We start from the raw sequence: 14,677 nt of genomic DNA on the forward strand, positions 1-14,677 counted from the left end.
GCGGAAATGAGACTCAGCTGAAGGTGCTCACCGTCGCGGCCCGCAGTCTGGGCCATGATTGGATGCGGCGGGTGGAAGTGCGTCCGGCGGACCTGCGCCTCGATACTGTGAGGACGGGTGCCCGGAAGGATAGTGGAGGCCGGCCCCGGTGGTGCTCCCACTCGGGGCGGCCGAAGAAATGGAAGAGAAACGCCCTCGCGCGGGACAGCGTCATGGAAGGACGCGGTCCCCGCGGGGGCTGCGGGAATTGTAGTTTCCCGGCGCGAGAGAATGGGGAATGTCCCCGGTTGCCTCTCGCCTGGAAAACGGGCGGGAGGCAGAAAAAAGGGGGAGAGGGGGAAAAGCAGTAAGGGGGAAAAAAAAAGGAACCAGCAAGGGGGGAGACGGAGAATTGAACCAAGAAGGAAGAAGGAGGGGAGGAAAGGAAGAAGGGAGGGGAAAGGGAGGGCGGGGCAGGAGAGGTGGGTGTAGGCAAAGTAAGAGTGGAGCTGAAGGGAGAGGGTGAAATTAGGGAAACAAGAGAGTGGGAACAGAGAGGGGGAGAGGAGGAAAGGAAAGAAAAAAAGAGGAAAAAGGAAGAAAGAAGAAAAATAAAGAAAAACAAGAGGAAAGAAGAAGCAAGGAAAAACATGGCGAGAGAGGAGACAAGGGATGGAAAGAAGGGGATGGGGAAGGGATATGGGGGGGGGGCGAGGGGTGCAGGACCAAGAGGAGGGGATACAAGTAGCAGGACTGGGGAAAGGAGAAAGGTGGAGGGGAAAGGTAGAGTGAGAAGAGGGGAGGAGAGAAGGCATGTGCAGAGGGGAAGGGGCAGGGAAGGGTGAAGGCCTGAAAGAGTATGTAGGTCATATAGAGGGGTCTAATATTGGAGAGAGAACCAAGGTATCTCATCGTTTAGACCAGCCGTATCAGTGTGTAGCCTCCAAATCCAGCGTTGTTCAGCCCGGAACAGTTTTTGCGACATGTTGGGGGTTGTAAGAGGAAATTGTTCGAGAACTGTCCATGACATGTCATCTGGAGAGTGATTTTTTAACAGGAAGTGGCTGGTATGTTTTGTTGCGTCGCGTTTGCACCGAATCGTGCTTCTGTGCTCACAGATTCTGGTGCTGACCTTTCTAGTGGTCATACCCACATATTTGAGTGGGCAAGGGCAATTGATTAGATAGACTACGTTCTTACTGTTACAATTCGTAAGCGACTTTTGAACCCATGGGGTTTTGAGGTCAAGGTTGATGTTGGTGGATCTACGTGTGAAGCAGCACACGCTACAATTGCCACACGGATAGTGGCCTGTGGGGGGTGCGGTCTGCCAAAGCGTAGTCTGTTTGGTACGAAGCTTATCTTTAGGTCTTGTATGGACCACAATGTCGCGTATATTGGTTGCTCTTTTATACGCATGTAGTGGCAGTTCAGAGGGTAAGCCACCTGATGTAAGAATCTTCCAATTATCTTTTATGATCTTCTGAATTGTGTTGGATAGAGGATTGAACGTGGTGACACACACAATCTTCTCAAGGTCTGGTTTTGATGCTCGGGGTTGCAATAACTGGTCCCTGTTATTGTTGCGTGCTCTCTTGCGAGCTCTACTGACCAGGTGTGGGGGGTAGTCCTTTGTGTGTAACTTGGTGGTTAACTTATCAGCGTGTTTGTGGTAATCAACCACGGACGAGCAGTTCCGTCTCAAACGTAGGAACTGGGAGGTTATCTCTCAGAGCTCGTGGGTGGAAGCTCTGGTACTGTAGCAAATTGTTACAGTCAGTCGGTTTATAGTACACTTCTGTGGCCAAGCCACCCTCGTGTCCATAGATGAGTAGGTCAAGGAACGGTAGTTTTTTATCACCTATGTTCATGGCGAAGGTGAAGAAGGGATTAGCCCCGTTGAGCCAGGCAGCGAACGCGAGGGCCTCTTCCTTACTACCAGTCCATATCAGCAGTACGTCATCAATGTATCGCTTCCAGAGTTTTATCTGGTCTCGGTAGGGGTTATCATCGTTAAGGACCACAAGTTTCTCGAAATTGTCGACATACAGGCATGCCAAACTAGGGGCAAAAGTGCTGCCCATAGATGTCCCTTGTGTCTGAAAGAAGAAACTCTCTTCAAATTTGAAGTAGTTTCTTGTAAGAGCAAGGTGCGCTAGGTCCAGTATGAAACCCGGGGGGGGGGGGTTTGGATTCATCCATATTTGCTTCTAGGAGGTTACTTATCACTTCCAGAGTGGCCTCTTGGGGGATGTTTGTATATAGCGATTCCACGTCAAGGGTGATCAGGAGTTCCTTTGTCTTGTCAAAGGATATAGATTCCAGTAACAGTAGGACATGGGTGGTGTCCTTGAGGTAAGTCGGGATTCTTTTGACTAACGGTTGTAGGAAGAAATCCACAAACTTAGACAGGGGCTCTAGCGCTGAGCCTAACCCAGATACTATAGGTCTCCCGGGGGTGGAATCTTTTCTTTATGTACTTTTGCCAAGATATAGAAGTACGGGATTTTCTGATTAGTTTGTATTAGGAAGGCTGCCTTGTGTTCTGTGAGCCAGTTGTTCTCCGTCCCTTTGGTCACTAGGAAGGCAATTTCTTCATGGATATCCGGTGTAGGGTCACGGGCCAAACGCTTGTAATGTTTGGTGTTGCCCAGAAGTCGCTCACATTCATCTTTATACATTTTTTGTGGGAGAATCACTGTGGCCCCACCCTTGTCCGCTGGTTTGATAATAATGCTTGGGTCGGCTGTCAAGCTCTTAAGTGCCTCTAGCTCATCCTTGCTCATGTTATGAAATACTTTGTTAGATGTCTCAGTGAGCCCGTTGATCTTAAGGGACACTGACTTCTCGAATGCCAGCACCTCAGGGGGCATTTGCCCTGCTGTGGGACAGAAAGTCGACTTAGGCCGCAGTCCTGTGTTCTGTTCAGGAGTCTCATATTACTTACCAAGGAAGAAGGTTCCCCTCCCACACCATACACTACAGTCCACCCATGTCTCGCCTCTAGTTGAGGATTACGAAGGGCCTGGTGTTATAATTGATATACTATTGATCCGCCCCGTTACAAGAACCCCGTACTCCCAGTTGTGTTTTTGCACTAGCCTATAGTGAAAAACTTAAAGGCAGAGAGAGCATAAACACTGAGGTTCTGATTAGCAGAGCCTCAGAGACACAGTTAGTCACTACAGAGGTATGCACATTCAGGCCACAAACTATGAGCACTGGGGTCCTGGCTAGCAGGATCCCAGTGAGACAGGCAAAAACAATCTGACATACATGTAAAAATGGGGATAACATGCCAGGCAAGATTGTACTTTCCTACACTTTCCAACAGTGATTCTAGACACATTAGCTTCAACAATTCCTCTGTCTCTAAATCAATTAGAAAATGATTAATTAGTTTTATTATTAATTAGGGGGGGTAGTAAACTCTGCTCCACTGGCGGAGTTGGTAGAGTTTTGCCACTCCGCAAACCTGTTGTAGTACAGAGTTTCGCAGAAACTCTTCTAGCCACCATGTGGCATAGTTTACTGGCACTCACTCCTATAATTAACACATTGATGGCAGTTTGCAGTGCTCCTTGCAGTGATAATAACGTTGTATGTGGCACCAAATCTCCTGGAGACTTCAGCTAGGCTTAGAGAATTTGACAGATTGAAGGTTTGAAGCGAGGCTATCATTGCAGATGGAAATTGTCACTGTGGCTCAGCTTTCACTAATCACAGGGGACTTGCCACCTTATTCTGTAGGGCTCAGCTTCGCAACCTCCCCCCCTCCGATGAGGGCAGGGGGTGGCATTGTGAAATAGCGCATCTGTGTGAGTTAAAAGTAAGACCACCCTGATGAAACCATGAATAAGGCTAGCACACCATGAAGCAAAAGACAAAAGCAACAGATGATGGACAGAAGGCAGAGCAAATCAAACATTCACCTTCATTCTCAGATCTGGGTTTAATCCATTACTTGTTTTGCTCACCATGCCATTCCAGTTTGGACCCAGCCATATGAAAATCAGTCTTGACCCTGCGCAGCATGGGAACAGTGCAGCCCGAACTGCCAGGCCAGGTCTTCCCTGGACCAGAAACAAGCATTCAGCGACCGGTTTCAGGGTATCAACCCTCATCAGCCAGGCTAGCTTGAATCTGGTGCCATAGCAAGCACGGGACCCACTCCTGGGAATACCCTTCCCACTTAGGGTGACAAATGCAAAAACAACAGATGATGGACGGGATGCAGAACAAATCAAACATTTACCTCCAGTCACAGATCTGTGTTAAATCCATCAGTTTTTTTTGCTCACCCTGACATTTACCCTGTCCAGAGCTTTGTACAACAGTGGAGATTTTAAGAGAGCACTGTGATGAAAGATCAGGAGCTGCAAAAGGCAATAAGGTAATGGCAATCTTACCTGACACCTACCTTATCACTGTAGGGTAAAGCTCTCCAGTGTAGAGGGTGACACACAAGAAAGAAGATGCGAGGCAACCCTTACCCAATACAGCTAGGGAAGTGCGCAGGGCCTGTTGCTCTGGAAAACAAAGGTGTTGTGGGAATCATGATTCAGACCTAGGGCTATGCAGAACATTAACAAAAAGATGCAATGTGGGCCTAGATTATAAACTGAATGTAAGTACTGTTTTGGGTGCAAGCTCCCTCAATGGTGTTTGCCCTTCTGATTTGCATCATCCAGTGCTTAATTTTTAAATTAATATATGCTAGTGCCCAAACATACTCCTGGACGCCACCGACCGGCCTGCTTAATGTTTGAAATGCTGAATACCAAAGCTGTCTATTCTTGATTCCACTTAATGCCTCTTTCATCCATCACCCACGGCTTCATGCTACTTTATCTACCTACTGAAAGTAAATTTTCATGCCTGCGTTCTCTCTTTGTCACATTTTTTCGTTATTCTCTTGCTCTTTCTTTTCACCTTTCTGCTTTTCTCTCTCTTGTTCTGGATCATAGTCTGATGAAAAGGAAATACGTTTTGGTTCCCAAAAAATGAGTGTTGGTGGGCCCCAACTGCAACCAATGACTCAGATTAAGTGATAGTAAATATGTAACTGCTGCAAATCAAGAGGGTAAACAGTGCACATTCTCATTTTGCATATCTCAGAGCAAGGAAAAACATACATGCTTGCGAGTTATTATTATTCTCAGACCTTCAACTCATAATTGGGTACAAATTGCACACTCACTACTTACTGCACTCCACACTAATGGTAAACAGCGAGTGCACATTTTACGGCGCTGATTGAATACATATTGTATTGAGGATCTTAATAGCCACGACCAACCCCTATGCTGCTGCAGGTATAACTAAATTAATGATTCTGAATCAATATTGTTTGGGGCACCAAGCATTTGGTACCTTATGCTAACTGCTCTTGTAAATCACAAACGTTGCTCCATAAGGGGGCCGGGGAGTCACAACATGCAGTTTAATTAAAAAGAGATTCAAATCAATTACTGTGTGAGCATGCCTACTTCTTGAGCGAAGCATGTAGCTGAGTCATACCTTTCTCTATTCTTTACTGTGTCTTTGTCCAAACACAGCAGAATTCTCTCACCTGGTGGGATAAAGATGTTGACCAGGATGGCAATTCCAGCTAAGATTAGGGATCCGGCCTGAGTCCCTTTGCGACCCATGTAAGTCATAGCCAGGGCACAGAAAGACTTGGCAGGAATATCGACTAGTCCAAATATGACCTGGACAAGGTAGACGCTGACGCCAAAGTTCTGCAGGTCCATGGCTATGCCATAGTAGGAGAAACCTGTAGAAAACCTGTAAGAGATAAAGAATGCCAGTTTGTAAGTGTGGCTACTTTCTATAATAGGTTCTAATCAAGAGTCATGGTGACATTCTCCAACAGACTGACAACTCTGTAAGACCAGTTTGAGTGGAGCTTACCGTTACATGGCATGCATTCATCTGCAAGGCTTCCCATCAGCTACTATAGAAAAGATGAACACTAATACCAATGATAAAGCAGAGCAGAACAAATTTGTCAAAATGTGTATTTGTTGGTATTTTGGAATTTTAAATTGTCACAGAGAATAACATTATCCAACTTCTCCTTTGCTGACCACCCAGAGCAGCCAAAACCGTAGACACAAACATATTTCATAACATACAAAACTGTTCAGAATTAGCACAGATAACCAGAACCCTGGTTTTTCTTGCTTCGTTTAGTATTCAAAATTAGACAATTACTGAGTCAGGTGGTGCAATTTCTTATGTGGGTTGTTTTGAGAAGCTCATTGACAAAGATATTGATATGGAGAACAAGTGAAACATGCAATCGAATGGAGATAAAAATGGACAGTGTACTTAAATGATTAAAAACAATAACATGCTTGTAATAAGGAACGGATTTGTAAACTAGGACCCAACATTTAAATTCTTGAGTTTGGGGTATTAAGGACTACATTCTAGTTGGTTAAGGTTTTGCTGTGGTTTGTTGGTAAATATGAGCAATTTCTGAGCTTCTACAACCTGTGAAGATCCGTGTGTACTGCGATTAAATGCTTAATGGCAGCTGTCTTGTACTTCTCTGGCAACAGGACTACCGAGCCACATAACAAATTTGAGTTACAATTGTATAGAGCGCATAAATAACCTGCAAGGTGTCTTATGATTGACATAACTGAACTCTACAAAACCGAAAAGGAGGAAAAGAGTTCATTAGCTTGCAAAGATCTAAGGGCCTCATTTACAAATCCCTTACACAGCCCTTGCGTCATTTTTTTTTTTTTATGCAGCGGCAGCGCTAGCAGTGCCCTACACTGCTCCACATTTACAAACTGACGCATTGGGCCTAATGCGTCAGAGTGTAAACCCCTGCATCATAATACACCCGTGCCAGGTATAATGTATGCAGGGTAGGCGGACCCACAGAAAAAGCAACATAGAACTGACACAGTGAAATTTACAACTTTTCACTGTGTCACTCTATGACTTCACTGCATCAAAATTTTACTGCCTGCTCAGACTACGTAAAATTGACACAGTGCTTTGTCCAATGGGGATCTCCTCGCATTGCTGGAGTTGGGTCAGTTTAACGATGCAACTCCAGCAATGTGTCACTTTGGCATCAATAGATGCATCTGAATTTCTGATGCATTTGTGAAAACATGCACCATGGAGCTCTGTATTGTACATGTCCATGGTTCAAAAAATTTGCCGTAATGGGTCAGTTTCTTGTAAATGAGGTCCAAAGTTTTTACGTGCTTCTTAAATGTCATTAACTGATCAAAAGCTGTTTTATTGGAAGAGAGCTGATTCCAATGCTGAGTGGCTACAACTGAGAAAGGTTACCCGCCCAGCTGAACAGGCGAATACCTAGGGACATCTAACAGGCAGGCGTTGCTGGATTTCAGCTGCCAAGGAGTGAAAGAATGAATAAGTGTTCATCTTATGTAGATGGGTCCCCATGAGTGATCATCTTCAAATGTAGTACATATAGCTTTATAAAGGATCACCTTGGAGATGGGCAACCAATGCAGCACTTTCAAACAGACAATGCCACAGGCAGGCCCCAAGCTCCAGCGTAGCAGAAAAATTCTGAAGTTGTTGAAGTGGAGTGAACCAACAGGCAAAACATTGCAGTAATCCAAGCAATTTAAGACTGATACCTGTATCACTAAGCCATGACTCAGACGTTATAAAAGGAAGAACCTTAACAATGACATTTAGATGAAGGAATCAGGTAAAACATTTCTTGTTATTCTGCTGAGCAAAGTAAGGGTTGGAATTGAAGAAAACTCCCACAATTCTGAGCAATGCTGAAGCCAGGCTGAGCAGGCAAAAGACTGGTTGGAAGATTTGGGGGTCTGTTTTTGTCTGAGAAGTTTATAATCTTTGTTTTGGCAGTATTCCGTTTAAATCAAATTTCTGTCATCCAGTCAACCACAGCAAGCATACAATCATGGAAGGCAGGCCTTATCTTCTTCTCCTGGTCATAATAAAGGCACAAATTTCTGTTTCCTGAGCATAACGCATCAATCTGAGATCAGCAGAACATATCAGTTTAATGGGAGGATGAACAATGATTCAGGTTAAGGGAGGAACTGTTGTCAGCTATTTTTATTTGTCATATTATTGTTCATTGTTTTGGATTTCAGTAAAAAGATTTTCTGGAGAAACCATGAGTAATCAACAAAAACGAGCCCTTGTTAAACTTGAAACAGGGCCTAGTGTTCAGAAATGTAAAGCTTTATGGGTTCACCCTTGGGTTTCACACCTGTTTTCACCTCAAACTGCAAGGCAAGTAGGATGAAACTACATAAAATATAAAAAATATAGTCCCTCATTACAACATTGGCGGTAATTCCCGCTTACCGCCGTGCAGAAGACCGCCAACACCCCGCCGCGGCCACGGAATTCCGCCACAGCTATTACGACCCACAATTCGGAATCCGCCAAAATCTAGACACCCACACAAGTCCACCACACCAAAGGTCAGTGATAAACTGGTGATAACAAAACCTCCACCTTCACGCCAACAGGAATACGCCCATACTATCACGACCCATGAATCCACGCGGTGGTCTTTCAACCGCGGTATTCCATTGGCGGTACACACCGCCGCGCTCAAAATACACACACATTTACAAAACGCTACCACATTGGACAAATCGAAATACACACACCTGATACACATACACACACCACTCCCACACACCCAATACAATATAAAACACACACCCACATTACCCACAAACCCTTACAACCAAAAATTTGGAAGAAGCAGAGAGACAGAAAAGCAAAGCCCACACCAGCAGACAGAGGCACACAACACCATTACTCATCCACATCCACGCACAAAACACCACACACCCCTAAACATCACCCCCACATCACAACACACACCACCTCACACATCACTCACACCACCCCATGGCACCACAAAGACACTCCAGGTTTTCAGAGGAGGAGCTAAGGGTCATGGTGGAGGAAATCATCCGGGTAGAGCCACAGCTATTCGGATCACAGGTGCAGCACACCTCCATAGCTAGGAAGATGGAGATTTGGCGCAGAATCGTGGACAGGCTAAACGCAGTGGGACACCACCCAAGAACACGGGATGACATCAGGAAGAGGTGGAACGACCTACAGGGGAAGGTGCGTTCCGTGGTCTCAAGACACCACATTGCAGTTCAGAGGACTGGTGGTGGACCCCCACCTCCCCCCCACAACTAACAACATGGGAGGAGCAGGTCTTGGCTATACTGCATCCTGAGGGCCTCGCAGGAGTAGCTGGAGGAATGGACTCTTGTAAGTCAAAGCTTTAACTACCATTTCCCCCACCCTACCTGCATGCTATCACATACCCCCACCCTCACTCTCACCCCCATCACTCCAACTCCTCACACATGTCCCACTATCTCAAACCCCCGATCCCAACACCAAGCCCTGCATGCAACAACAGAGCATGGACAACCATCACCAATGCATGTCCAGTACACATACCCACACAGATCCCCAAATCAAATTTCACACAATGTCATACTCAAGAATGTAAGCACTGGGGTACAGGGTCACCCACCCATTGCACACCATGGCACACACAGATGCAATAATCATGGCTTTACACCCCTGCAGGACCCCTACCCAACTTCACCGGACAGGAGGTTCCAGACATGTCCACTCCCCCCACACAAGAGGCCCACAGTGATGACAGCAGCTCTGTCCAACTGGATCTAGATGACCAGCCCGGCCCATCTGGGACCTCGGGACAGTCGGTTCCGCTGACACAGTCACAAGCCACCACAGAGCCTCCCCCTCAGGATACACCAGCACAGCACCCACCCAGCAGGCCCATACCTCTGTTCCCAGGACACGTCAAGCAGCAGTGTGTCCACCACTACAGGGAACCCTGGCAAACCCACCACCCCAAGAACAGCAGGGACCTTGGGGCAGTGGCATTGGGCACACGGTTCAGGGGACAGAGGCCCAGGAAAACTGGGGAACTGAGAGATCTGCTGTGCGACAGGGGGAGGTCAGGCCCAGGGAACCCTCTCTCCACGAGGCCCTCTCCAACATCATGGGAGCGTACCATCATTCCCAGAAGACGATGGCAACGGTACAGGTCAAATTTCAGGAGACCCAGCAGCTGCAGGAGGAACAGTATTTGGGGTTCAGGGAGGAACTCAAATCCATCAATACCACCCTGGGCACCATTGTAGGGGTGCTGAAGGACCTCGTGAACACCAGGAGGGACACTGTGGCACAACAAGGGCCCCCTGACACTAGCCTGGACGATGAACTGCCCACCACCTCTGCCGGTGCTAGTGGACAGGAGGCACTGCCACAGGACCACGACACCAGCACCCCACCCCCTGCACGTGGAGATCCACCCCGCAAGCGGTCCCTGAGATCCAGGACAAAGACAGAGAACAATGTCAAGACCCCCGCCAAGAAATGAGACCACCTTGATTGTCATCCTTCTGTCCCACTTTGTCACCCTGTCCATCCTGAAACTGCCCTAGCTCCACTTCCTATGCCCCTTTGGACAATGCACCTGTGAGACAAATAGACTCTTCTGCCTCCTCTTCTTCACTGTCCACAGGCTCCACAGCTGCCACAAGACCCCCTTCTGGATCATCCTCCTGCAGAAAAGGAACCTGTCGTCGCAAAGCCAAGTTGTGCAGCATACAGCAGGCCACAATGATCTGGCACACCTTCTTTGGTGAGTAGTAGAGGAAACCACCTGTCATATGGAGACACTGGAACCTGACCTTCAGCAGGCCGAAGGACCTCTCTATAACTCTCCTGGTTCGCCCATGTGCCTCATTGTAGCGTTCCTCTGCCCTTGTCCTGGGATTTCTCCCTGGGGTCAGTAGCCATGACAGGTTGGGGTACCCAGAGTCACCTGCAAATTTCGTGGGACAACTGTTAGACACACACTAACCCTTAGGGACAACCCCAGACCCAAACAACTATTAACACGGTATAGGGTCCTTGTCCTCACCTATTAGCCACACACGGTGCCTCTGGAGTTGCCCCATCACATAAGGGATGCTGCTATTCCACAGAATGTAAGCGTCATGCACTGAGCCAGAAAACTTGGCGTTCACATGGGAGATGTACTGGTCTACCAAACACACCATCTGCACATTCATAGAATGGTAGCTCTTCCGGTTTCTGTACTCATGTTCACTCCTGCGTGGGGGGACCAAGGCCACATGTGTCCCATCAATGACACCTATGATGTTGGGGATATGTCCCAGGGCATAGAAGTCACCTTTCACTGTAGGCAAATCCTCCATCTGAGGGAACACGATGTAGCTGCGCATGTGTTTCAGCAGGGCAGACAACACTCTGGACAACACGTTTGAGAACATCGGCTGAGACATCCCTGATGCTATGGCCACTGTAGTTTAAAAAGACCCACTTGCCAGGAAATGGAGTACTGACACGACCTGCACTAGATGGGGGATTCCTGTGGGATGGCGGATAGCTGATATCAGGTCTGGCTCCAACTGGGCACACAGTTCATGGATTGTGGCACGATCAAGTCTGTAGGTGTCTATTACATGTCTCTCTTCCATTGTCGACAGGTCCACCAGCGGTCTGTACACCGGAGGATGCCGCCATCTCATCACCTGCCCCAGAGGACGTGCCCTATGGACAAGAACAGCGAGCACAGAGTCAGCCAACACTGAGATAGGAAAAATACAATTTTATTGCACACATTTGTCAATCCGCTATGTGCCGGTCTCTGTGTGTATGCAAGGCCTAGATATGTGCGACACATTTAAAATTAATGCCATTTGGCCCCCTGAAATGGCGGCTGCCTGACCTGTAATGGGGGACAAGGGGATATGAGGTAACTGTGCTGGCGTTGTACACCGTCGCGGTAGGTGGTCGAAGACCGCTGCGCAATCTTGCAATGGTTAACATTGGACCCTATGGGTCCCAGGAGTCAATGACGATGTACCCCGGCGGTGACGGTACGCACCGCCGCAGACGTGACTGCCATTTTCTGTCTGTTCAATCACTTGATATCTGATCTTCGACAGGAGAGGACCTAAACTGCAAGTGCTGCTGTGACCTCAGTCTGGAAGGGACGATGGCTCATGTTTCTGCGGAAAGGGCCCCTGCCTTCACATCGGAGGAGTTGGACAAACTAGTGGATGGGGTCCTCCCCCAGAACACGCTACTCTACAGTCCTCCAGACAAACAGGTGAGTACACTGTGAGCATGCTGTATGGGCAAAGCCTGTTTGGAGTTGTGTGGATGGAAGATACGGGGGGAATGAGGCCTGCATGATCGGACGGTGAGTGTATGTGTCTCTGGGCAATGGTGGGAACGTGGGCCAATGACTGTGATGGTCCGGATGGTTACAGTTTTTCCTTTTGCCCTGTACTATTCCTCTAGGACAGCGCCCACCAGAAGAAGGATATTTGGCGTGCCATTGCCAAGGACGTCCAGACCCTGGGGGTCCACCACAGACGGAGCACCCACTGCTGCAAAAGATGGGAGGACATTCGCCGCTGGAGCAAGAAGACAGCGGAGGCCCAGCTGGGGGTGGCCTCCCAATGTGGGAGGGGTGCCCGTCGCACCATGACCCCCCTGATGTTCTGGATCCTGGCGGTGGTGTATCCAGAGTTGGATGGGCGCTTGAGGGCATCACAGCAGCCACAAGGTGGTGAGTACACTCACATTCAGGTGACTGTGTGCATTGGAGGTGTCTGGGTGGGGGAGCTGGGCAGTGGGTTCCCCTAGACTAGGGCGAGCTTTGTAGGCAAGGACCCTTTGTGAGGCAGGCTAAGTGGCACCCCAACTCCACCAGTGGTAACAGCCTTCAACACCTAGTCAGGCTCCTGTGACTTCAAGGTGTGCAGCAATCGGGCATAGGCCATGTACCCCATGTCCCTGTGATTAATTAGGGAACTCTAAGTGCATGGCATAATGCAGAGGGCTGCTGTGTCTGTAGTGTCCGCCAACAGTAGCAGTATTGCATGCACTGAACATGTCTTTCTTCTTTCTTACCCCCCCCCTTTTTGTGGTCTCCCTGTTCTTGTGTGTATTAGCATCATCAGGCAGAGGAGCTGTGCCACCGGAGCAGGAGGGAGCTGCATCCTACATGGCCCTGGAGGCCGAGACAACAGAGTCAGAAGTCACGAGTGGGACAGAGGGTGAGGGGAGCTCCACGTCAGGGACTGGAGCAGAGACCAGCGACACCGACTCCTCCTCTGATGGGAGCTCCCTTGTGGTGGCGGGCCGCTCTGTGCCCCGCATCAACAGGGACAGCCGCCACCCCCCTACCAGCACCGCCCTCAGGGCAGCCCCTCAGCGTGTGTCCCGTGGCCACTCACCCAGGAGGGTGGGCATCTCCTTCACCCCAGGCACCTCAGGCCCTGCCCCAGTCAGCCCTGCTGCCCTTAGTGAGGAGACTATTGACCTCCTGAGATCCCTCACTGTTGGGCAGTCTACCATTCTGAATGCCATCCAGGGTGTAGAGAGGCAGTTGCAACAGACCAATGCATACCTGGAGGGCATTCATTCTGGCCAGGCAGCCCAACAGAGAGCATTTCAGACTCTGGCCTCTGCAATGATGGGTGCCATTGTCCCTGTGTCGAGCCTCGCCCCTCAAACTTCCTCCACCCAGACCCAATCCCCAGTACCTCAGCCTATCCCAAGCACACCATCAGACCAGCATGCACATACCTCAACACACAAGGGTGGCTCTGGCAAACATAAACACCACACATCCCACAGGCACTCACACAAGCATCATACCCATGCAGACATGCCAACATCCACTGCCTCCACTGTGTCCCCCTCCTCATGTCTCCCTCCTCCCTCCCTGTCACGTCTCCACTCACACCTGCATGCACTACATCTTCAGCCACTGCCTCCATCACCAGCAAACCCATCACCACACACCGCTCATGTGCAGTCACTACTCCCACTACCATTCACACATCACCTGTGTCCTCTCCCAGTGTGTCTGTGAGCCCTAATCCCAAACTACACAAACGCAGCCACACACCCACCCAACAGCCATCCACCTCACAACAGCCTCCAGCCCATGCACCTTCACCCAAAGACAGCATACAAACACCTCCTACAACCACTACCTCTTCCTCCACTCCCAAACCCCCTCCATCTACCCGTCCCAGTGTGTCAAAAAAGCTTTTCCTCCCAAATGTTGACCTCCTCCCTACACCTCCCCCCGTCCGTCCCGTAAGGCCTGCCTTTCCAGGTCCCAACCTAGCACCTCAGCCACCACATCACCGGGCACAATGGTGCAAGAAATATCCAAATTCTAGAGTGCACCAAGCAATAGGGCTGCCAGTGTCCCAAGGAGCGAGTCCAACGACATTCCCCCACCTCCAAAACAGAAGAAGTTGCCCACATCCAGGAGAGAGAAGGCCAAAACACCTGCCACCAAGGGCTCAGCCAAGACAACAGTTGGGAGTGGCAAGACAGCTGTGCCACTATCCAAGGTGGGGAAGGGCCTGAAAAAGAAGGGCAAGTCAACGTCGCCGCCAACCTGCACGGCGGACAAGACCGCCACCGGCACTGCCACATGCACCGCCGCCACGGGCACCGCCGTCAGCACCCCAGATATTGATCCCTTCACCAGCACCCCAGACACTGTGCCTTTCAGCAGCACCGCGGGCAGTGAGCCCGCCACCAGCACTGCCTCCCATGACACCGCCACCAGCACCGAGGTCAGTGAGCC

The 14,677-nt window shown here is 49.3% G+C and overlaps 1 protein-coding gene across 1 annotated transcript in view; it reads right to left on the bottom strand.

Moving 5' to 3' along the window:
- Positions 1-14,677, bottom strand: part of LOC138260002 (solute carrier family 22 member 6-A-like) — a 632,653-nt gene that overhangs the window by 132,145 nt on the left and 485,831 nt on the right. Inside the window, exons 7-8 of the mRNA XM_069208049.1 lie at positions 5,552-5,766; positions 4,400-4,508 (exon numbers count right to left, since the gene is read on the bottom strand). Coding sequence (XP_069064150.1) covers positions 4,400-4,508; positions 5,552-5,766 — 324 coding nt within the window. The remainder of the gene's footprint in view (positions 1-4,399; positions 4,509-5,551; positions 5,767-14,677) is intronic.

The sequence above is a fragment of the Pleurodeles waltl genome, chromosome 9 (genome assembly GCF_031143425.1).
Source record: "Pleurodeles waltl isolate 20211129_DDA chromosome 9, aPleWal1.hap1.20221129, whole genome shotgun sequence".
NCBI lineage: Eukaryota > Metazoa > Chordata > Amphibia > Caudata > Salamandridae > Pleurodeles > Pleurodeles waltl.